This window comes from Sander lucioperca, chromosome 22, assembly GCF_008315115.2.
Source record: "Sander lucioperca isolate FBNREF2018 chromosome 22, SLUC_FBN_1.2, whole genome shotgun sequence".
NCBI lineage: Eukaryota > Metazoa > Chordata > Actinopteri > Perciformes > Percidae > Sander > Sander lucioperca.
The window spans coordinates 28050670-28075729 of NC_050194.1; the positions used below are offsets into that span (position 1 = coordinate 28050670).

General features: G+C 39.8%; 1 protein-coding gene and 1 long non-coding RNA gene across 2 annotated transcripts in view; one reads left to right on the forward strand and one right to left on the reverse strand.

Moving 5' to 3' along the window:
- The first annotated feature begins 7992 nt into the window (after nucleotides 1-7992).
- On the forward strand, nucleotides 7993-16371 carry LOC118494231. The gene is made up of 2 exons (XR_004896322.1): nucleotides 7993-8165; nucleotides 16334-16371. It is a non-coding gene; the product is annotated as an uncharacterized LOC118494231 (long non-coding RNA).
- reep3b (receptor accessory protein 3b) overlaps nucleotides 8448-25060 on the reverse strand; it is a 50267-nt gene continuing 33654 nt past the window's right edge. The window contains exons 6-9 of the mRNA XM_035997330.1: nucleotides 18698-18863; nucleotides 13130-13263; nucleotides 10957-11070; nucleotides 8448-10863 (exon numbers count right to left, since the gene is read on the reverse strand). Of these exons, the coding sequence (XP_035853223.1) occupies nucleotides 10999-11070; nucleotides 13130-13263; nucleotides 18698-18863 (372 nt within the window). The 3' untranslated portion in view covers nucleotides 8448-10863; nucleotides 10957-10998. The remainder of the gene's footprint in view (nucleotides 10864-10956; nucleotides 11071-13129; nucleotides 13264-18697; nucleotides 18864-25060) is intronic.

Here is a 25060-nt window from a genome sequence, read left to right on the forward strand (position 1 = left end):
ATGAAATGTATTTGGTCTGGAGAGTAGCAGCTCCGTTTGCTTCGTTAGCAGTGCTATTGTTCAATAAACGGTCGCTACATAACAAAATATAATTCAGCACTATTTGCACAGTGGATTGGTATTAAATATGGTATGGAGGAATAGTCACAAGCAAAAACATGAGCTGTTACTCCTCATTCACATATACGGACTAAAACACTAGAGGTGCTATACATTGGGAATGGAAGCTCCAAATAGCGTCACGGCCTGAAAGAGTTAACAAATGTCTTCTGACGTGTCCTCTGACAACCAATTGAACTTGTTTAGATTCCCTTGGGAAACAGGTGTACTACCAAAGAAATGTTTGTCTGGCTCCGGCCAGAGGTGGAAAGAGTACAAAAATATTCTACTTAAGTCAAAGTACTGCTTGAATGGTCACGGTTGCTCAAGGCTTAGCTCAGTGGGAATACTCGCATAAAAGTAGTCTTGTTAATACAGACTTATTATGAACCGACAGCGTGCAGAGTGAAACCATTGTCTTTAGGTATCATGATGCCTCTCAAACATAATTCAGACCATGAGACGGCGACGATGTGAACTCAGATGGTTTGACAACTGCAGACAGGGGAAGGATCTGACGTTAACTTTTCTTACACCCACTCCTATTCTCATTCTCTCTCTCTCTCTCTCTCTCTCTCTTCAGATGAAGACTTGTTTTGATGACTTTAATGATGTGTGTGTTGTTATGGTAATGTGACATTATGTGATTTGAAGACTGATGTGTTTTTCTTCTACCACCGTAAAGATAGAATCTTGTACGTGAAAGTTGTGTCTTCATGTGTTATTGAACGTGTGTGTGTGTTGTATGAGTGTGAGAGTTTGACTGATTTAGGGTATCTTTACCTCCCTCCTGTAACCAACAGTTACCTATGTTTTTGGTTTATAGTTAATATTTTATGCTGGTATCTATTAGTATCGGTTGCCACCAAAGAAGTACTGAAGTGTGATACTCAGTCCTACTTGTCACAGAGTAGACTATGGGAAACTAAAGCTCAACATTAAGATAAACCCCCCCTTCATAATAAAACACATGCACTCAAGTCTAATGAATCGGATCCAAATTTCTATTAGAAACTGTTCCAGAGGTTTCTACCAGAGTGTAGTTTTTCAATTAGGCAAACTAGATCTTATATCAGCAGACTAATTGACAGTTGGCTGCCTCATATCAGTCTAGTTCTTGTACACTCTTGTACGGTCAGTCCCTGTATTGACTTTCCTTCCTTTCTCTGTTTTGCTCCCATCTTCCCACCAGCCTGTGAAGGGAGCAGTATGTTTTTTTCTCCTTTTTTGCATTTTATTTTGTTAATTTGAATGAAAATACTCATTCAACCTATTTGCTTATTTTACAATGCTATGCAGTATATTGTCTTTTTTGTGGGACAATAAAATCAATACCACTCTCTGAGAGTGGTATTGATTTTCTCATTTCATTCTTGGCAGGAAAGCAAATAATAAGTGTATTTCCCATAATGTCACTGTGCTCTACTCTTGTTTATTTTGCTGTGCTAGTTGGCAGTGACCAGAGCAGTCTTTGGAAATACTGTTACGTTAAACCAACGGTACATTTCTTTCTCCTTTTGGTTCGCATAGGGCCCCCTATGTGACTATATGGAGTGCTGGGGTCACAAATGAGGCTATCCTAAACTGTGATAAAGAGCATAATAATGTTGTTTTTTAAATTCATTTCTATTTAAGTTCTGTAACATTGTAACATGTTTAAGTTGACTTTTTGTAGCACACTCACAGCAGCAAATGCTAATTTGTCCAATCTGTCCATCCAACAGTTTGGTCCAATTACAGGCCTGATTACGAAATGAACCGCAGATATTCATAGTCCCCAGGGGATTGATCCTAACGTGAATAAACACCCCACCACCACAGCACATACTTTACACTATAAGAATATAAGAATAGCAAAATTGTATCTTGTTTATCTTGTTCCAACTTTTGCATTGCTGAATGTAATGTACATTTCAGCCTGTAGGCGTTGCTGGTGGGGTTTAGGACTTTCATTTATTTTATTTACTTCACTTTTAGTCTTATTTAGTTTTTTTGGCACTCGTGTGTATCGATGTTCAAACATCTTGTGCGTTCTCCAGACATATAACCTGTCAGAAATTTTGTATCAGAGGGTTATGTGTAGCTTGTATCTCCAACCTGGATTCAGTTCAGGTGAAAAAAAGGGAAATAAATCTAAGACACACGTCCTAAAAATAAAGGACGTGTGTCATTTTACACAGACACACAGTTGCATTTCCTGTATGAATATCTGGTGTTATCCATGTGTGTTGTTCTGAACCAGAGACACAGGTGGCATGACTGCATTAACCTGCACGTTAAGTTAAGTTAGCTGCTGGGTCCCTTTTATCAGCCTGCCCCCAAGGTTTGCTGTGCTGTTGTAATTTGATTATACACAAACTAATTTGGGAATATGCGCCATGTAAGAACAATATCAGCTAAATTAAAAATAGCCCCTGACAAAGAGGCCCTCTTTAAGATAGGGCCTCAGGTTTAGGTGATAGAGCAGGACCTACCTTATCAGTTGATACTATGCTTTTTTTAAAGCACATTTTCATATTCTCAAACAAAACAATAATTACCCATGTAACCACAAGCCAACAGCCACACAGTGAACCTGGGGCTACCAGGACAAGCCGTCAGCACTAATGTACCTGTAAGTACAAAACAATATACACAGAGAAAAGTTCAGGCTCTGCTAAAAAGCTCCACCCTATCAGTGATGTCACACCAGTGAGGTCACAGTCTCAGTGTGATGCGATAAGAAACCTTGTGCCAGTCGATTCAGAGAATGAAATGACCCAGTGCCAGCTTCAGACTCACCTGTGTGTGTTGAAGAGGAAACCAGACCTGACTTGTTATTTTTCTAATAATATATTTTATTTAATGTCCAAATGCATAGTATGATTCACACAATTTGTATGTTATGTGAGCGTCATGTGCTGTTTAATCTCATATGAACAAAGACGATGGTGATGAATCTGTTTTTCTCTGATGATGATGCATGGATGATCATAACCAATAATAAAAAAAATGGTATTTACTTGAAGTGTGTGGTATGTGGTAGCTTTCACTCCGAAATATTTTCACGCGACAGATTTCCATCACACTTCCAAGATTATAATTTACGAAACAGAACATAATATTAGTGAATATTATATTGACATTTCCTCGTATTTATTTATTTAGCTTGTTAAGGCTGCACATGCTACCCAACCCACCTAGCTGGCTAACTAGCTAGGTGGGGTTGTGGCCCACTAAAGTTGTAGGCAAGACCCTTCCTACGAAGCAACCCCATTGGTTGAGGTCAGGCGTTGGCATCGACTAGTTAAGGTTAGGATGGTCTATATCTTTCACGTTCCACTTCCAGGATTGCTCCGCTGCTGCAGGAAATTCCGCCGGTTACATGTATTTTCCGTTCCCTTCCTCTTCCTTTGTGTTGGTGTTCTAAACTCTGGTGGATTTCTGAGGACTATGGTTAACTGCTCCTCAGATCTCTGCAGGGTAGGCTGCGTGCTGAGTTTAGCGCCACCCATGACGATTGTGATTGGTTTAAAGAAATGACATTAAACCAGAGCACGTTTTCCTCCCATCCCCGAAGCATTATTATGGAACCCACGCAACTTCTAGGCAAGACCCACCCTTCAATAGCAATCACACACTACTATTGGCCAGGCGTCCACGCTTACGCAAGGTAACGTAACCCGATTTGTTCAGGTCCTATCTCCTGACCAATCGGCTATCCTAACCTTAACCACTCAAGGTCAATGCCTAACCCCAACCAATCGAGCTGCTTCATAGGGCGGGACTTGCCTAGAAACTACGTGGATTCCTATGTGGAGTAGCCAGACCCTCCTTCAGCACGCTTTGGAGGAGGGTCTGGCACAGCGAGACTAAGGTTAAGATAGCCGATTGGTCAGGGGTTAAGACCATTGGCTTCCGTTACCTATGACGCCTGGCCAATCGTAGTACGCAAATGCTATTGAACGGCGGGTTTTGCCTAGAACTGTAGTGGGTTCCATAATAATGCAAGGTTGTGCGCTTGATTCATATAATCGGCATTGAAGTGAAGAGACTTATAACTGCAGCAGCTAACGTTAGCTAGTTAATTCACAGTTAGCTCGGCTGCGTTTGGAGTCTAAAGATGTTCCTCAGAGAAAGACACACAACTCTGAAGAGCAAAAAGACTCTATGGTGCTCAAACTAACAGTAAGTTAGCTGGCTAACACTCAGTGTTTATACTGCATACTGTGTATAGCCTATTATGGTTGATTCAGAATAATTAATAAAAAAACTTTATCATAGCTAACAGGCTAAATGTGATAGCAGTTGTTGAGCTTGCTAGCTTAAGCAGAGATGGTAGTATAGACTAGAGCAGGGGTCTTTGATGCTTTTTAGGCCAAGGACCCCTCAGCTGAAAAGGAGACGGAGCAGGGACCCCTTACTATATGTATTGTATACAACTGAGTTGCATATTAAACTGGGCCTACAACAATGTGTAGGGCAGCCTAGAGCCTTTAGACATACCTTGTTATGGTACATAGAATACTAAGCTATTAAAATAATAATTGTTGACATAGTCACATATGTATACATCATGTTTTAATGTTAAAATGTGGCACAATGAATCCTTAAGCTTAACAGTAGGCCTACAGTATCTGTGGATGGCTACATTACCTATAGAAAATAGGACTGGACGCGCTCAACTCATGTAGATACTTGGAAAACTTTGAAGGCTGGGTGCTGGATCCTAAAAGTGAATAATCATAAATAAAGTTACTAGGACAGCACTCCAATTTGATTGAGTTCAGCACCCCTCCTGTACACAGGCAATTCCAAACAATACTCCACACAGGTGAGTATAATTATACAACCACTACTACACAGGTGGAGTAAATTATCTACAACTAGCACCTCAATCCCAACGGAGGGAGCCACAACCAATTGGATCAGGGTTAGTAAGCACTTGTCTGGCTTTGCCAGACCCTCCTCCAAAGCGCTCTGAAGGAGGGTCTGGCTAGTCCACACAGCATTCAGGGATGGGAGAAAAACGTGCTCTGGTTTATTGGCATTTCTTTAAACCAATCACAATTGTCATGGGCGCTAAGCTCCGTACAGAGCCACTGCAAAATAGTCTTGCGAGAGAAAACTCAGATTGGACAGATAGTCTAGCTAACTGTCTGGATTTACCCTGCAGAGATCTGAGGAGCAGTTAACCATAGTCCTCAGAAATCCACCGGAGGTTAGAACGCCAACACAAAGGAAGAGGAATGACACAGAAAATTCATGCATCCGGCAGAATTTCCTGCAGCACCAGAGCAATCCTGGAAGTGGAACGCAAAGGATTTAGACTAGCATAAACCAAAATATAAATAAGCAGTGAAAAATAAATGTAGGTATTTGAAACTGAAGAAAACTAAAACTACAACTATATGACTGGGCCAAAGAAATGTATTGTTTGGAATTGCCTGTGCACACGCTGAGGAGGGGCGCTGCCCGAAACGTCTGTTGTGTGGCAGTAAACTCAATCAAATTGGATCCTAGTAGCTTTACCTATAGGCCAGTAAGCCTATCATCAATGTTGTGTAAATAAATAAATAAATAAAGATTTATCTTTACAATGAATTGGTTGGTTCCATGTTAATGTATATTTTCAGACATATATATATTTTTAAACTATCAAACAATAGTTTGGTGATCACTAAAATGCTAGTTAACATTAGTAATTAAACTTAAACAGCTAATGGAAGTCCAAACTGCCTGAGAGCTTCTCCTGTACTATACAGTAATTCCTCTACTATGAGACAGTAAGTCTCGTGGTTATGACCCAATCGTTAGCCTATTTTTATAAAAACGTCTGCTACGGAGCCATAACGTGAGCTACAAGGTAATGGAGCCTTTTATACATTGTCGTGTTTCTTTAGAAATAAACAACGGACAAATAGAGTCTTTAAACTCTTCAGATGTAAAGTTATTCTCTGTCAAAGTGACGTCAAAATGAATGGCAGTCAATGGGATGCTAACGGGGGGTGATCGCTTGGTAGCATCAAAATGGCGCCATAGGAGCTACGCGTTGTGAGGAGAAGCTTACCCCCTTCAGATTCTTCATTACTCCCAAAATTAGGAGTAAACACTTGTCTGTGGTACAACCATGTTGGAGACGGTGTGACGCAATAAATGTAGATCATTCACATGTATTCTGGCTTTGTCCTAAAATTGAACCGTTTTCGGTAAATGTTCTTATGATCAATATCCAAATTCTGGGCTATGACATACCTTTGTCATGCAAAGTACTGTATTTTGGCAAAATGATAGAAGATATTGTACTAAGAGAAGACATTTGCTTAAGGTCCTGTTGGCAGCTTGTAAAAAGGCCATTACGAAGAGATGGTGCAAGGCAGAACCACCATCACAAGAAGAATGGCTGAGAATTGTGACCGGAATACTGTCTATGATATGGAACAATTATATATATAATATATAAAAATATAGGATAAGAGAGCAGATGGAGCAATGCAGAGAGGAGTGGGAGAAATGGACAATGTTTACAGGACAACGGCAAGAAGAGAATGTACCATTAAACAGGTCACAGGAGTAAACACATTTTGTGGGAACGTAACAATCCAGATCTTTCATGTTTTTGGTTTTGTTACTGTAATTTGTGTTTTCTGTTTTTATTGCTGTTACTCTGTAGCTTGCTTGGTTTCGTCTGTGAGATTTTTCTGTAAAGGAAAAGCAATACAAATAAATCATTAAATAACTTTTCATAATAATGAAATGAATAATAAGTTTATAATAATCTTATTTAAAAAAAAAAGTTGGTTCATTTATATATTTTACAAAATATATTCATATAATTATGTATTTTTTATTGATATGAACACCATATATTCAAGTGATCATTCTTTTTTTATAAAGATAATTTTTTGGGCAATTTTAGGCCTTTATTTGACAGGATAGCTGAAGATATGAAAGGGGAGAGAGAGGGGGAATGATGCGCAGCAAAGGGTCGCAGGTTGGAGTCAAACCTGCGCCCTTTGTGTCGAGGAGTGAACCTACATATGGGCGCCTGCTCTACCAACTGAGCTATCTGGGCACCCTCAAGTGATCATTCTTAATTAGTGAAGACATTATGAAATAAATATGAAAAGATAAAAATGTCATCAGTGAAACATAACAAAAATATTAGTAAGTTTAACAGTGTGTAAGGCAGAACCCATCGTGTGCTCCTATAGTCTGTATGGAGATGGAAAGTCCACACCAACACAAACACCCAAACTTGCTGCTGTTACACACTTCTGAAGGCATGGAGAATAAAAATGCAACAGGCCACAGACACACTTTACTTGTTGACCATTCTTTATTGAATTGCATTTGCAATCCACACAGCAGACATTTTCCCCACACAGATCAAAACCCCCCAGCCACACAGCTCCGGGTGAGTACATGAAGCTTTGGTATCACTATTTAGTTATGAGCATTAAATGGACATCATGACATGAGAAAGTTTGGCTCGTTATTGATATACTACAAATCATACACGCACACAGCTCTCTTAATATATTGAGTGTCTGCATATACGGATAATAGGATGTAAGAAAGCCGTGCAGATTCTAGCTAAATTAGGCCTTTTGTATGAAGTTGTTCCACCACAAGCATCAAGAACAGCTTCAGTGCTCCTTGTCATAGAATCTTCAAGTGCGTGGAATTCTTCCAAAACATATTCCCTCAGTTGATGTTTTGATGGTAGTATGTCTAAAGGGTAGAATATACTGAAAAATGGAGGCAGACATGCATGCTGTTCTATTTATGCTCTGTGGAAAACCATTCCTACCATGCCAGCATGGCTTGAATGGTTGCGTACTTACGCCCCAGCTCAGGGGTAGTAGCCCCACCTGCATCGAAAACGGTAGAACGGTATACAAAACAGCCGTGGACAGTAGGGTGGACAACTTCTTCTGTTTATACTACACTGGGTACGTGCTTAGGCACGCATGTTCACCCATGTGCAGTGTGTGTATGGTCATAAATTATGCACAGTAAAGGGCAAATGGCGAAACTCATGCCTCACTAAACCTAGTCAGTATCAACGGAAGAACATTTCCAGGGTTCTACTGTACGTGTTGCCGTTCTCAAAATCCCTTCGCTACAAGAAACAACAACAAACTTCGAGTGAGTAAACTAAACGCTGAAAATGGCAAGTTCTGAAGGAAATTTGGGTCGTGCAACAAGTCAGGCCTGCTTGGTTCTTTCGGGGAATGATTGTAAAGATTTACAAAGAATATGTTTAGGGTAGTTCCTCTCTAACTGGGACATTTTGGGACCGACTGAAGGACTGCTGTGGATGAAGTACACACGGAGATACACTGGTAAGAATGCTTTTTTTCTTCTCCTATCCTAGAATGTATGTGGTGTAGCCAGACCTTACTCCACAGTGCTGTGGACATAGCTCTGGCAATGTGGGACTAGTATTTCATCGTTTCTAGGAATACCACTAGGCCAGTTTAATAGTTGAAGTAATTTTGCTTCAGCCAGACGTACCCCTGAATCACAAGAACACAGACACAGAAACAGACTGTTCTATCTCTAATCTAAACAGCAACTGTAGAAGGAACTTCAGCTACAGCAGCGTCGCTCTAACTGCACTACCAGAGCACAAAAACAAGCCAAACTTTAGGATGTCATGAGAGGTCGTTAGTATTAGCATTCATCATCAAGAATGGCTAAGCTCATTTGTGCGCTGCATCCTCCCACAGCGAAAGTACATTGTAAAATGAGATGACAAGCAACAACAGCATTGATAAAAAGGTTTGGGTTTAGGTCTATGTGCAAAAACAGGTGGTTAACAACATACAAAAGACTCCTTTTGATCTAAAGGTAACACACACACACACACACACAAAAAAAAAACATTTAAAAAGCTAATCTTCACTGATACTAAGAAATACAGCGAGAAATGTACAACCAGGGGTGTGATCAGGACACACAGCCATATAAAAATACATGAGTAAAAAGCAGGAAAATAAGAAATCATCATTAACAGTCAGTGGGAGTTCTGGGCCTTTATAAAGGCTGACATTTGCACAGAGAAACCTGGAAGAATCACTTTGTTTCCTTTGGTTTTCTCTTCCCTTTCCTTCTCTTCATTGGTGTTCAGTCTCCCTCCTCTGACAGGAATAACGGATAGTGTTCATCTGCTGGTGTTCAAGTGTGTTTCTCCTCGGATTCATTCAACTCTACTCTACTAAAGTCCAAACGTTTATGTCAGAGTTGCTGGTATCCTGCTGCGAATCAGAGCTCTCATACTGTCACCACTGTGACAGGGAATGTTGCATGTGTTTGAACCTACAGAACATGTCCCTCAGGGTAAGAACTAGTCTCCATTAGTATACTGAGCCTCCCGGAAGTTAATGGACTCCAACACTAGTGTCAGATAAAATACCTGAAAGGCAGCGAAGCAACGTTTTAATACAATACTCTTTATAAAAGGGTTTTTAAGCTGAAACTAATAGCGTACTGAATACTGAATACAATAGTTTAATAGGTCACTTATGAGCCATTAATCTAAAAAACTTTGGAATTGCTAGGTTGTTAAAAAAAATCTCTATCTCTGTATCATGGTTGCATTTAAAAACAATGTAGTAAGTATTTTAAAGCTGATAAAGTCCAATATTCACTTTCCTCACCAGCTAGTTGCTAACTGTCTGCTGCTTGGTGCAGAGAAGGTAGTGTACAGTGGGGTTTAAAGCTTGTCCCACTGAAAACAGATGCCTGCACTACGAGAGCAGTGAGAGGGAACCAACACAGTAAAGTTGTGGGCCAAAACAATGAGCTAAACGCCGCAAAAAGCCCTCTGTAGAGCTGAGGGGAAATGCAGAGTTGGTGCAAACACATAGCCCTGCATTTTGCTAACATTAGCCAACATTAATCACTGTTAGACGAAGTAATGCTGTAGCAGCAAAACCCCAGAGTGTATTGAACTGATCAAAGATGTACTTTATTGATTGTAAATTAAATTTGTTTGCAAGAGGAAGAATGCTGCATAATTGTTTGCATTAGCAGATGATATGTAATGTGAGCTAAAAGGAGGGTGAATATTGGACCAATATTCTGTGTGTATAAGTATATATGTATAAGTGTTTTCCAACATGTTCGCCACAACAACTTTATAAAAGAGGGATCATTTTGTGTTCATAGCTTGTTGTGCTGCACCAAGTGGCTGAAATGTAAATGAATGCCGCTTTAATAAGGTCTCACTTACTAATACTCAACAGCTGTTAAACAATAAAACCTGTTTTGGTGCAGATATTGGGAGAGTCTCCCAGACAGATTAAAGAGCCTAAAAGACAAAGCAAGTGTTGGAGGATTCACACCCCAGTAACCCAAACTTGTTCTTATTAATTGCTTAGAACCATGATATAAAGCATTAGTGAATGATTTAACTATTAGTTAAGCCATTCATTTCAGTTTATGAACTTTTTTTTTTTAAAAGGATGCCTTATTAGAAAGAGGCTAAATTCAACTAAGAGACTGAAGCCAGCAGATGTAAAATCTAAAAGACTACACATAACACCTACACCTAAACTACAATTCTAACAAACAATAGATGAAACACACACAAGTTCATGCAAAAATCAACCCAAAGAAAAACATCAAAGTTCTCAGAGTGTAGGTTCTCAAAGAGTCACTGGTTCGGGATGAATTAAGTAATAAATATGCCAGAAGAAAGCTCATCATCAAAGAGACATAAGAGTTCAGGCTCTAAAAAGCTGGAATCCCATCCACCGATCAGCAGATTGCTCTGCTCTGCTCTGTGTGTGTGTGTGTGTGTGTGTGGGTGGGTGTGTGTGTGTGTGTGTGTGTGTGTGTGTGTGTGTGTGTGTGTGTGTGTGTGTGTGTGTGTGTGTGTGTGTGTGTGTGTGTTTTTCTGCAGCATTCTTTTCATGTTGCATAGTTAACAGAGCTCAGCGCTGGTCTCTTCTTGCCTTTAATCTTCAGGGATCCATAACGCGCCTGGTGACAAAATGATGAAAATAATACAGTTATGAATGTATTTATATACCACTGAGTTTCTGCGCCGTTTGTTGTGATACAGATTGATTTTAAAATGAATATAAACTAGGGGTGTAATCATATCATATCACGTTTTATCACAATACAACATTATATGGATTCTTAGGATAACGATTCAGTATTTACTGATATCACAAAGTCTGCCATGATACGATTTTGATTTGATTTAATTCAGGGGCCTACGACTGACACGAGACCATACATAAGCCCATTTAACACAATCAGTTGTACATATTTACAAAAGGCAACTAAAATATGATTTGCAAATTTCATTACTAAGCTCTTCCAGACATTTAAATTAAAAACAAACTACTCCTTTTAATAAAAAGAATAAATATAAAGTGGGCATCTTAAAAATGAAAATATGTATCTATAATATTGGATCATTGAGGATTTAATCAATATATATCGATCTGGATCGACATATACTGTATGTACTAACTCTTGAGTACCTCCTCTCTTTGTCTTGTAGCGCCGTTTTCTATTCTTTTTTATTATTATTCATATGTCTGATTCAGGGCTGTAGTACTTGACTCCAGACTAGGACTCAAGACGTTTTTCTGTTGTCTCGGATTTGTCTTGGACTCGTTGGTATTTGGACTTAGACTTGTCATGGACTCGGCCATTGGACTCGCCAAATATTCTAGTTGGTCTCGACCGAGTCCAGCACTATATGCTTTTTATTCTAAGTAACTACCTCCTTTAAAACAAAACCATTGATGAAGCGTGCTTGTTCAGAAAACAGGTATTAATTTAATTCAAAATCCATCTAGACGGGCATTGACATTGGTCGCCTGGTACACACCTGGCTGTCCCCTATACTAGGGCTGAACGATTTTTGAAAATAATCTAATTGCGATTTTTTTCCCAAATATTGCAATTGCGATTCAATATTCGATTATTTTTTTAAGCTCTTTGTCTTCTGTATTATTCAACAAAGACAAACAATAAATCATTTTATAGTATGAACACACAATTACACACTGGACAGTTGAATAAGTAAAAATATAGTATATATATATATATATATATATATATATATATATATATATATATATATATATATATAGTATATAGTATATATATATATATATATATATATATATATATATATATATATATATATACCCACACACACACACACACACACACAAAACAGTGTATTTTTTACAGTGCACAGAGAGGAGCTGCCTCCAGCCCCTCCCCCTCGTGAAGTTGCGTGCTGCTGTGTGCACTTGTTCAGAGAGGCTATCGTTGCGTTAGCTAGCTGCTGGTGTTCTTGACGTGGGATTAACTGTACTAATAAAACTGTTGAAACCCCGCGGCCACGCTGCTGTGAAAGCTCCCCGAACGTCATTTATCAGAGTCTGGTTGTTACCCCTCTCAGTGGCAGCTAACTGCTAACCGGAGCTAACCGCTAATCAGAGCTAATTGTTGCCAACCGAGCCTTGAGTTCTGTGTGTCTGTATCCATTAGCTGCATGTATAGACTCAAGCCCGAATAAAACCCTTCATTTTATTAAAATGGCTGTAAAAGTTTTAAACTACAACTCAGAGTTGTTTGAATGACAGAAATCAGCTCAAGGTACGGCGTAGCGTTAGCGTGCTAGTTGATGCTTTCTCTGCGGAGTGCACACTGATTTGCTCTCGCGAGTCATGTGATCAAATCGCAGCCTTTGCGATTAGGAAATCGCGTTTTAACATATCGCGATATTATCGCAAATGCAATTAATCGTTCAGCCCTACCCTATACCTCAATCATCAGGCATCAATCCTTTTAAGGATTCTTTTTTTTCTGTCTCGGCCAGGACTGTCTCTTATTTGGACTGGGTCTTGACTTGGACTCAACGAGTCCTGGTCTTAGACTTGTCTTGGACTCGACAAAGGTGGACTTGACTACAGCCCTGGTCTGGTTATTTTCTTTTGATGGACTATATAATAGGATGATTTTTTTGCTATCTGAATACACAGCCTCCAACAATATGGGACAGAAGACTTACATCTTTACGGACTCTGGATCGTGAGATCTTGACACTCTGCGATCGCCTCAGTCCTTTCTGAGTTACTGCCTCATCTTCAGAGAAGGTTGGCTCCGCCTCTTCATCAGTCCTCTCCTCCTGGTCATAGTAGTAGTCTGCAAAACAAAGACACACACATACACGTATCAGGAATCACTGAAACAGACTGAGATTTGTGTCCTGACAACACAAATATTTCAGACACCATGTTTGGGTGCATAACTGAGCCTGTCCTGTTTCACAGCTGAGGTTAGGACTGCAGTACTACATCCATGACGTTCCACTTCAGGGATTGCTCAGGTGCCGCCGGAAATTCTCTTTTCGGCTGGATGTCCGTTACCTCCCGGTTTCTTTGTGTTGGCGTTCTAACCTCTGGTGGATTTGTGAGGACTATGGTTAACTGCTCCTCAGATCTCTGCAGGGTAAATCCAGACAGCTAGCTAGACTATCTGTCCAATCTGAGTTTTCTGTTGCACGAAAAAACTACTTTTAAACAAGCACGTTCCACCAAAACAAGTTCCTTCCTGAGACTATTTTGCAGAGGTACTGTTGCACCGCCCAAGACGATTGTGATTGGTTTAGAAAAATTCCAATAAACCAGAGCACATTTTTCTCCCATCCCGGAATGCTGTGTGGACTAGCCAGACCCTCCTCCACAGTGCTGTGGAGGAAGGTCTTCGCAGCATGTTTCTACCAACATCTTATGTGAGACGGGGCTCACGTAGTATGAGCATACATAAGTATCGTTTAGGAACCGGAATCAAAGTCACGGTATCTGTCTGGGTACTGTTACCAGAAATTTTTGAACAATACCCAGCCTTAGCAAACACCATGGCCATTAGAACTTTATCATTATCATTAGCACAGAGACAGGAAAAAGACAGGAAATTGCAGGAAATTATTATTTTAAAGACCGAATGAAAGAAAAAACTACTATAGTAGTAGTGGACACTCTGCACTTGTAATAGAGACATAAAAAAGTGACAATGAAAATATATTTGCTGTATTTCCATTTCACTAGTGTTACAGTGAATGCACCCTGACGATGATCACACAGTCTGATGACAGGCCTGTGCTGATCTTGTATTGAGGTGGCCATGTAGAGAGCAGCTGGTCCAGCAGAGGTCAGCAGACACTCAGCCAACACACTGCTGCCTAGCTGCTCGGCTCTCTTTGTCTCTCCTCATAGAAACACAACAGCTAGAAAGGACATACACTAGCCGTCTGTTTTACACTCCAGCAGGAAAATACACTTTAGCAGCATGATACATCTACCAGTGTGGCCAAAACATCCATAATGTGGCTCGTATCAAAACAACCTTTGCAGACTACAAAGTGCTGGTTCAAGTTTGTTCCGTATTTTAAAAAAGGCTTTTGAGAGCAGCTACGAATTATATTTGTAATTCAGATTCATCACACAAGAGCTCCCATGTTTTTTTTTCTGTTCTGTTTCGGACTCAGCTCATTACTTAGCATGGCATGGCCCTAATTTCAATATACATTGTATAATTTATAATAAATTGAACGATATCAACATTATGCCACATTTTCATGCTTCGCTGCCCTCAAAACAAAAAAGCAAACCTACTACTAACCCTAATGCAAATGTTCACCAAATGTTTATTATCAAATATAATAAAGGGTAAGTTCGTCTTTTTTTCCAACCTGGACCCTATTTTTCCATAGTGACGGTCTGATGGGAACAACAATCTTTGACACTGATCCGGTATTGAGCAAGACCGCTGCTGTCAGTCAGCGAAACGAGCTAGAACGTAAATTAACAGGGCAATTGTGCAGCTTGAATTTACGTTCACAAAAGTGCTTGATTTGCCGCCGACCGGCTCAGATTAATATTCTAAGTGTCTGACATTATGGAAAGGATTTCTAGGGAGGTCGACCTTCCTGTTAGAGAGTAAGATCCTTTTTTTTTTTTAAACATAAAAACATCTGGGGGGAAAAATAGCGGAATTTGCGTTCGCTAAACCCACCAGACTCTATGAAAATAAATAGTAATTTTAGCATCGTAAAAAACACTTCATTCAAAGTCAACAGAAACAAAATAAAACTATGAAAAGCCATTTTGGGTCGTCTTTCCACTTTTCCAATCATCACAACTCTAGTTTTGGTTGAAATAAACACATAGTTTACCGATTTACATGTAAAATATGTTGGCTCTATACACGCTAAAACTATTGTTTTGTTTTTTTTTAAATGGAGTCTGGTGGGTTTAGCGCTAGTGACATCAGAGCTGTTTCTGGTTAAACAGAAAGGTAAATGTTACTTATATAAGGCCCATCTCTGTAGGGATCCTTTCCATAATGTTGTCAGACACTTAGAATCATAATCTGAGCCTGTCAGTGGCAAAAACAGTGCTTTTAGTGGACAAAATTGACAATGCTCATTTGCCCCATAGGGTTACATTGCAGCCCAGTCTGCGGCTGCCGGTTACAGCGTTCACGCATAATATTGGACCAATTTCAAAGATTGTTGTTCCAATCAGTCACTTACACACAAAATCATAGGAAATTATCCTTTAAGCCAAATTCTGGAGAACTGACATCTCTGGAAACACCCAAAACACTGTTTTATGTTAAATACTGTTACTTAAAGTATTACCACCTGGTCATGTTCTGACATCCAAGCACTGCCTGAAACCATGCCCAGGCAGTATTAGTGTCTATCAGGGTTTTCTAAAGCTGTATTTGAACAGCGATGTTTTCCATTGGTTCTGGTTCTAGCTGCTGCTGCTGGTGTTGTCACATCTGGAGTCTATAAGAGAAAAACCTCCCACTCTCTAGAGTTGGAAGCAACCTTTCCCCTCCCAGAGGAAACAGGGTGGGATGAGACAGAGGCCAGCTTCACATTAGATTTCACATTCCAACACAAGATCAAAAATACCATCTGAATTCTGGATGTGTTGGTTGCTATACAACAAAAACAATCCAGAGCTGTAGTTTTGAGGTCGATATTGAGTAGTAGTCCTGCTACTTGTGTACAGTGTTCAACTCTGCAGTTGAAACTACCCTTGTCTAGAAACCAGGCGGTTCAATGTCCGCAGCCTGCTTGGCTCCCACTATACCGAGGAAGGACTCTGCAGCTCACATAGTCTATATCGCCGACGTTTCATTTACAGGATAGTTCCTGTGCCTCCGGAGGTTCCGTCGGATGTCCCTCATTTTAGGCCAGATGTCCCTCACCTTCTGCTTTCTTTGTGTTGGCATTCTAAACTCTGGTCGACAGTCAACAGCAAAGATCTGGAGCAGCTTGTCCAACCGGGATTGTGGAATGTTTTGGATGTTTCTCCAGAAAAGAAATAAGCAGTCTAGTCTTTTCTTGTCAGGGAGATTTACATTGTCTTCACCTGCTGTTGAACTTTCTCAAAACACACTGCATCTACTCATGCACACTCCAAAAATTCACCTGTAAACTACTCAAAGTACACCTGATGTATCTTTGGACAAAGTAAGGTGGCATGATGTTTTTTTTAACTTGCAGGCCTGGAGTCTTCCTCTATCAAGTAGCTGTAGCCTTTTCCATTTCAAATTTTAAAACATTATATCTCTATCCTTTGTTACGCAGATGATACTCAGTTATATATACCAGTACAATGATTATTGTTTTTATTATTATTATTATTATTATTATTATTATTATTATTATTATTATTAATAATAATTATCTAAATTACTACTACTTTTAAATATTTGCCTATATTTTGTTTTATATCCTCTTTTACCAAAAGCCTCTGTTTTTGCCCTACAAATTAATGATGTATTATAAGGTTAATTTATATAATTGTAAAATAAATAGCTTAGATTTTATTTTATGTTGGTCAAACAAAATAAAGCAGTGTGATTACTTTGGGTTTGGTGGACTTGATGCTGATGATACATAACAAGGACAGTAGATTCATCTGTAAGAGTGCTTAAAGCCAATATTTGACATTTTTCGAACCAATCCCATGAAACAACCAAAGCCAAGAGTTGTGTTGGTCCTTCTGTGACTTTCAGCAACAAGCCCATTGATTCCTACTGAAGATCTGAGCGCCTGATCGTGCGCATATATCTTGGTGCATTTAAAAAAATGTTCCTGGTCGCTGTAGTTTTTAACAAACATTATTCAAACTGAAGGAAATTGTTGCATTTGTGCATTTTTTGGAGACTATTTTCAGTGGCGGAATAATCAACATTTGAGCCAGCCAGTGTATGTGGGGCTCAGTCAAAATAAACTACAGTGAGTGTGTGTGTGTGTATGTGTGTTTCATAGTAAAGGAGGAACATGTCTCAATAATGGAGCTCTACGGACAGAGAAAGAAGATATATCAGGCTTTGATACGCACATTCTTGGATACATTTATTGTTAGTTTGAAATTTGTTGATAGTAAAGAAAAATATATAGAATATCACCAGAGGTATCCTTTGAGTCACATGTTTCACAAAACAATCATCTGTAGGAAACCATTGTTGCCTAAGATATGAGGACCTCCAATATGGCCACCAGAGGGTATGTGATGTCATGTGAGAGCAGTTGGAGGGTAAAACAAATCCCTTCCTCCCCTCATCTCTGCTGGCTGGCTAGCTGAGCTGAATACATAATACTGTCTTTCCTCTCTCAGTATGCTAATGCTGTCTACCAGTCTTGCTTCCCTCCATCCATCCACCTCTTCTTCCAAATTCACTTCTTCTCCATCCATCCATCCCTTACATCTCCACTCTCCTCCTATACATTCATCTCAGTTCTCCCTTTCTTCTCCTCCACTCCCACCCCGCTCTCTCCCTCTCCATGCCTCACTGACTGGCTGTGTGTGTTTGAGAGAGAGATAGAGAGAGTGTTTGACATTCCACCAGCATCCCACCTCATCCCCTCTGTCTGCTGGGAATCTCTCTCTCTCTCTCTCTCTCTCTCTCTCTCTCTCTCTCTCTCTCTCTCTCTCTCTCTCTCTCTCTCTCCCTCTCTCTCTCTCTCTCTCTCTCTCTCTCTATCTCTCTCTCTCTCTCTCTCTCTCTCTCTCTCTCTCTCTCTCTCTCTCTCTCTCTCTCTCTCTCTCTCTCTCTCTCTCTCTCTCTCTCTCTCTCTCTCTCTCTCTCTCTCTCTCTCTCTCTCTCTCTCAAGTTAGGACAAGGAAACCTAGCTGAGTCCACCTGTACCAGTTAGGCTGAAATCATTTTCACTCAGACTGTTACAGTCTTTACTCACACGTTCTCTATAATACATGTAAGACAAAGCCTGAGAAATGTAATGTAAATATATATATAGCACACACATGTTTTCTTGTTATTTCTATTTAGGATAAACAACTACTACGGTTCCCAACATGCTTTGGGTGATGATAAAAATCTTCCCTCAAGGTCTACTTACTAGCATCTTCCAGGAAAGTTTTCATCTGCATTTCACGGCCTGTCTTCCTCAGCAGATGGACTTTTTTCAGTTGTCTTTGAGGATGACAACTGAGTAAACTTCATCTGCTAAGGAAGTCTGTGCATATGTACTTGTACACTACGAAAAAACTTTTGTGTGTGTGTGTGTGTGTGTGTGTGTGTGTGTGTGTACCTGCTCTGTCGCCAGCGTCAGTGCTCTGAGATCTCCTGACGGCAGGGTTGGCTGAGCGGGAGCTGTACTCGTAGAGCTGGTTCCCTGCGCCGTCATCTTGCTGGGTTATCTGTGTGAGGTCGTGCATACTCAGGCTACGCAGCTTCTCTGTGATGGCACCCTGACCCTGTGAGAGAGACACACACACACACACACACACACACACACACACACACACACACAATTACATCACCAGCAAACTGCACTTTAGACCTCACAGAGAACAACACTGATGAAGTAAGTGAGTGGTGAAAACAACTAACTACCAACTACTCCCCTCAACATCTACAGCCAGCCTACTGGTGGTTCCAACTGAATATCTGGAGGGCCGGAGGCTTTAGGCTGTTTTGGGTGAGGTGGAATTTTTTGTTGCAGTCAGACAAATCTCAATTTGTGTGGTAGACCAGTATGTGACTGTCAGTGAGTTTGTTTTGTTGTAAATGAGCGTGGTCATCTTCTTATTTATGGGCTACTATCATACAACTTAACTACTGACTGCTGCTTAAGTACTAAAAACAGATGTATGTTGTCTTACTAACCCGAACAAATATTCTATTAGTTGGATGCAGCTTGAAAAGTAAGAAAGATACCAGCAGAGCCTTTATGTTCATTCAATGCACAGCTAGTGTAAAATTGAATGATGGATGCTTTTCATTGCATTTCAAGAGACTTATAAAGTCCACTGAGCTTAAAATCGTTAAGCTTTGAACCTTTGTGTTTTGGCTCAGCCGTCACACATAAGTACACCAAGCCCCCCCTGTGGTCCCGTTACGGACTCGTATGTTAATGGTTTAACTTCACTTTCACAATATCCTTAAATCTCTGACCACTAAAACTTCAGGTCATCACCATCCTTCATCTGACCCATAAGCTGACAGACTGCTCTCGCCTGTTCACTACTCAAGAGTATTAAAATAAATTGCCCAATATTTCGACTTTATAATTATTATTACAACTAGGGCTGGGCGATATGGCGATATATCGATATATCACGATACAGCTTATTTTCTGGTAATTCAATAAATAAATAAATAGTCTATATGAAATAACCACATTGTAAAGCCTATTTTTGTGAAGTACTGAGTATTTTCTCATTTCATGTTATTAGTGCAAAATGCACATGACGTGGATCAGAACATAAAGCGTCGTCCAACGCAGTTTGGCCGTTTTTTTCTTGTAAAACTTCAGAATAGTTTTTCCTTTATAGTGGCCATACTACTGGAAGAGCTACTGGTTTGCTGCCATTTTATTATTATTACATGACAAATGCAGGGGTCAGATGTCATAAACATAAGCATTTAGCCTTCACTGCGTGTCAATGACTTCACGGGTTACAAAACTGATAAGGCAAATTAATAAACCTCACTCAGAACCTCTGATAGTTAGGGCTGTTAACTGTAGCAGGCTAAGAATTTAGTGTTTTTTATTCTTAACAAAGGTGAGCTTTTTGACCCGCTACTTGCTATTACACAGCTTTTTTCCCCAGCTTAACAACTGACTATAGCGCGACACAAAATGCAACAAGTGTTTGGTAGGATTACTAATACAGGAGATGGGCCGGTAGTGACAATGGCAAATGTGATTTTGTGTCCTGGCTGGCAGTTTATCAGGCACGCCAGACATATTAATATCAGAGATTAAAATGTCTAATGAAAATTTTACAGTGACAAAGAAAACATCATCATGGAAGTAAACAAAAGTAGGCAACAACAAGAAGGGAGGGAAAAAAAATGAGGAAAATTTGACGAAACAAAGCAAGTGAAAAAAGAAACCGGAAGAATAGGTGAAGTGTTATAATGAAATGAAAGGTTTAAACACACAAACAACAGCGCAAACATTAAGAGATATAAATGAAGAAAAATTAGATTTGTAAATATCGAGTTGAATGTATTTGTAAATGTTGATTCTTTATAACACTAAGAACTAGATGGAAATAGACACAGATTTATTTCTCAGCTACCAGGTCTGGTAAAAAGAACATACATGTTTGAATATCAAAGGATGGGGAACATGGTATCATGGAGGAATAATGCTGGTATGAAATGGAAAGTTCTGTCCATGCTGCTTACACTGACTGGTTTTACCTCCCAGAGTAGCCTGCTGAAGCACACAAACCCTAAAGAAAGAAGGATGTCAGTACAGAGAGAGAGAAAGAGAAACAAAGTCAAAAGAGGGTTAGCTAATAAGCAAGCTGGGGCAGATCCACACAACCTCACCCTGACCAAATAGTAAAATAAATAAATAGAAACCACACAATGTGGCTCTCAGTCTTTCCAAATTCAGTGTACATGGTGGTTAGACACTTAGAGCAGAAGCCCAGCAGAAGTGATAGTTTTCCCACAGGCTCCCAATAGTTGACACCATATTAAGCATTAGCAGCAGAAACATGCCTTTCGATAACCTTCAATCAATTTCAAAACAAAGATCAGGCTTTGCAGGGATCAGGGTTGCACTTCTTCATCTAATAAAGACGGTTTCTAGGAAACCTCTACAGAGGGTTTTCACCGACGTCACATTCTGGGCGGTAACCTGGATGCGCGGCCATGTTGGAGGCACTCGGTGTAAACAACTGAATGGAGTAATGGAGTATTGTGCACTTTGGATGCTTTAATACTTTATATCTAAACAACAGAAAAGGTCATCAAAATGCGTCCAAGATGCAAAGGCATATAGGGAAGGACTCTTACACGTGATATTTTGAGAAATTACAGTTTACTGGCGGTGCAGATCCCTACAAGTTGGCTCCCTCTTCTTGGACCCATGGCGGCCGGTGATTCTTCCTTCAGTTGCATATCCCGATATAGTCAACTACCTGGTGTTCTCACCGAGCCCATACACAGCGGAAAACCTTAAATCCTACAAAAGTTTGGAGGCTTATAACCAGATGGTGTGTGGATGGATGAGGGAGACGCAGTACCAAGTCATTAACGACCATTATGTTGTGAAGGCCTGAGTAAGTAATGCAATAACGTCTTTAATCAACCTAACCTTAACTGTATGATATCATTGCGATACTCAAGGTGTAGCCAAGTGACTCTCAATCGTTTATTTTCATTTCAAAGACCGAACAAGACAGATTTTTCCCTCGTAGATCCTGGTTGAGCTTTGCCAACCACAAGCGCCTCCTTTCCTCTGATAACTTCTGGCATTCCTCTCCCTGGTTTTTAATAACTTTTGGAAGTCGATAATATTCCAAATGTTTTTCTTGGTCTGACCTATTGGTACAACCTAAAACACGGCAATAATTAACCATTTTCCTTGACATCGTTCGGGATCTACTTCAGTGCCTGTGCTTTGTTGTGATGCGGAGTACCTCCAACATGGCGACTTCGGGTCTGATGACGCGTCGTGAAAACCCTCTATAGTGTAGCCCAATCAAGAGCAACAACTATGTAAACCTGTAGTTACTGTAGCATCACAAGCTAGCGTTACTTTCAAACATTACAGTTTTAGAAGACCAAAAAATATACATTTTGTGAATTAAAGCTATAGTGCGTGGTTTCTGTCTCCCCCATGAGGAATTCTAAGTAATGACAACAAAACTGTCGGCGCGTCCACATGATACAAGCCTTCCGTGATCACGCTTCACCCCCACCCCTCCTCGATGCAGTTGCTAGTAGCCAAGGAGGACACGGAGGATTAAAAAAAACATGATGGACTCTTAGTAGAAGCCATTATCTTCACTTGAGTTTCTGCACGCAAAAGTCGCCGGACGCCACAATCTTCTGAACATAGCCATACTGAGAAATCCAGAGAGAGTTGTGTGGAGTGGATAGTCTTAATTAGCGTTGTAGCAACTCACTTGGCAATGGCTTGAATGTAACGGACGTTAAGTTACGCACTAAAACTTTAAGGTATTTTTTTAAGGTTTAAGGTTTTATTAATGTGTCTACATACATGGAGAATTTCTGTGTGCTTCAGAGTTGGTAATAGTCCTACAGTTTGAAGTGAGTTGAAAATATCCAATTATGCTAGCTAATGACATTTTTTACTCATTTAGTCAAATATTATTAGCATAACTTTTTGTAATGTGACGTACATTTTGATTTTTGTCAAATGCAATATAAAATGTTTAAGATTGACATGGTTATTAACCAGGTGGTGCAGTGGTCAGCACTGTGGCCTCACAGATAGAAGGTTCTGTCCAAAGTAGGTAGAGACCAATTATCGGGGTGTTTTTTTGGCAGTTTGCAGATTATCTGAATCGCCGTTTTATTTACCTGATAACTGATAAAGTTAATTTATTAAAAAGTGTTCTACTTTGGCTCGGCTACAGCTCTGTGTCTGTCCCTCTGCTTCAGTTTCACTCACCACTGAGTCTGACTTAATGTCCCCCCCCCACAACACTATCTAACTCTGTTAGTGTGCATTATGTTGAAAGTTTCTCATTTATTAAATAATTGCTTAAAGCATTTAAACAAAGTTTTGTGTTGGAGTTTGTTACATTTCAAAATCTTAATCTTGACTTGGGTCGATCCCTGGTCCAAAGACATGCAGGTTTGGTTAACTGGCGACTCTAAAATTGCCAGTAGGCGGCTTTCTGTCCCTATGTGTCAGCAGTGTGATTGAATGGCGACCTGTCCGGGGTGTACTCCGCCAAACTTAATTCAATCTGAAGATTCTGATTCAGGTGGAACAGCAGCAACAACTGAAGGAAGCAGTAAGAAAAGAAAAACAACAGTCTGCTTCTTCACACCTGTAGAGGCTTTACAGATGCAATTTAAATCAGCCTCCGGCTACATGCACATCGATATGCCAGTATGCTGCATGCATAATAGAGGTCGGTGCATATAGCAGTTTCAAATGTTTGGGTCTCAAGGTGTTACTTACTCAATAAAATCACATCCGAAAAAGAGGCATTTGTAAACCAAACCACGGCTCCAGTCTCTGCTGAAATCCTTCAAAGTGCTCTCTGAGCAGTTTTCTTCTGTCTGGCAGGTTCAGACAGATGGATTTTATGTACAGTGCAGCTGGCTGTATTGTACAAGCCAAGGTTAATCAAATTCCAGCTTAGAACGCAAAAAGCTTTTTAAAGGATTCGAAATAGCACTGTGACCTAAAACGGTGATGATAAAACACAGGGGGATAGGAAGGAAGAAACAATAAAGACAAGGGGAAGCAAAGGAAATAAAAGAAATGTAAGAGATAAAGGGAGGGAGGCGGGGAAGAGACGAGAACGGTTTTCAGGCAGAGAAGAGACAAATAAAAAGAGACACAAAGCGTGGTAGAGAGAGAGAGAGCATGACATTGGAATGCTGGAGAGTGAGAGCTATTGAAGCAGTGATTAATGACATGTTTAATGTTAGCAGAGACAGGAGGGTTTTTACAGGTCCCACACTGGTGTCACTATAAGGACACATACACTATAGTTATGTTAAAGCTATAGCCAACTATTTTCTACCCCTGGCATTGGTTCTTCTGATCCACATCTCCTTTGTTTCAATATACGGTGTGTGTAATATATATATATATATATATATATATATATATATATATACACATATATATATATATATATACATACATACACACACACACACACAAACCTCAAGTCATTCCTTTGTGTTGGATGTAAATTTAGCCACAGTGTTCTGTGAGTCGCTTCGAATAAAAACAGTAACTAATTGAACTGAAGAGTAACAGTGGCCCAGTTCTCAAAGGAGTGAGATTGAAGAGCTTGTAAACCAGAGGGGGGGGGGGTTTGGAGGAGAGTTATACTCAGTAAACGTAATACAACTTTTTTCTGCCACATGGCATCGTTTTGTCATTGATTACATGCCACTTGGCAACACAGTAATACAACAGATAGGGCTGCCACCTCTTAGTCAATTAGTCGACTAATCGGTCGTTTTGGTCTTAGTCGACTAAGATTCTTTAGCTGATGAGTCATTTGTTATGGTTATTCATGCTTAATTACTCATTTCCAAGAAACTTATGAGCACATTTCTGGTAAAAACAAGATTTAAAGTGGTGCTTTTGCAGGATTAATTGTGGAGAAAGTCAGTTTTACAGATGGTTCATTAACTACAATTATATTGTGCTTTTCTAGTCTTAACCACCTCTCAAAGAGCACAGCTCTGTCGATTACATCAACTAATCGATTAATCGACAAAATCATATAAGTGTTAGTCGACTAAGAATTTCTTTAGTCGAGGACAGCCCTAACAACAGAGACCTTATTTATTGATATTGATTGATTTCAATATTGGTCGATCCAACACCAAAGATTCTTTTGTACCTTAAAATAATGTTTCCAAAAATGAGACATAAGAATAATGGTAATGGTAACAGTAATGGACAATCCCGCTTCCAACCTGTAGGGGG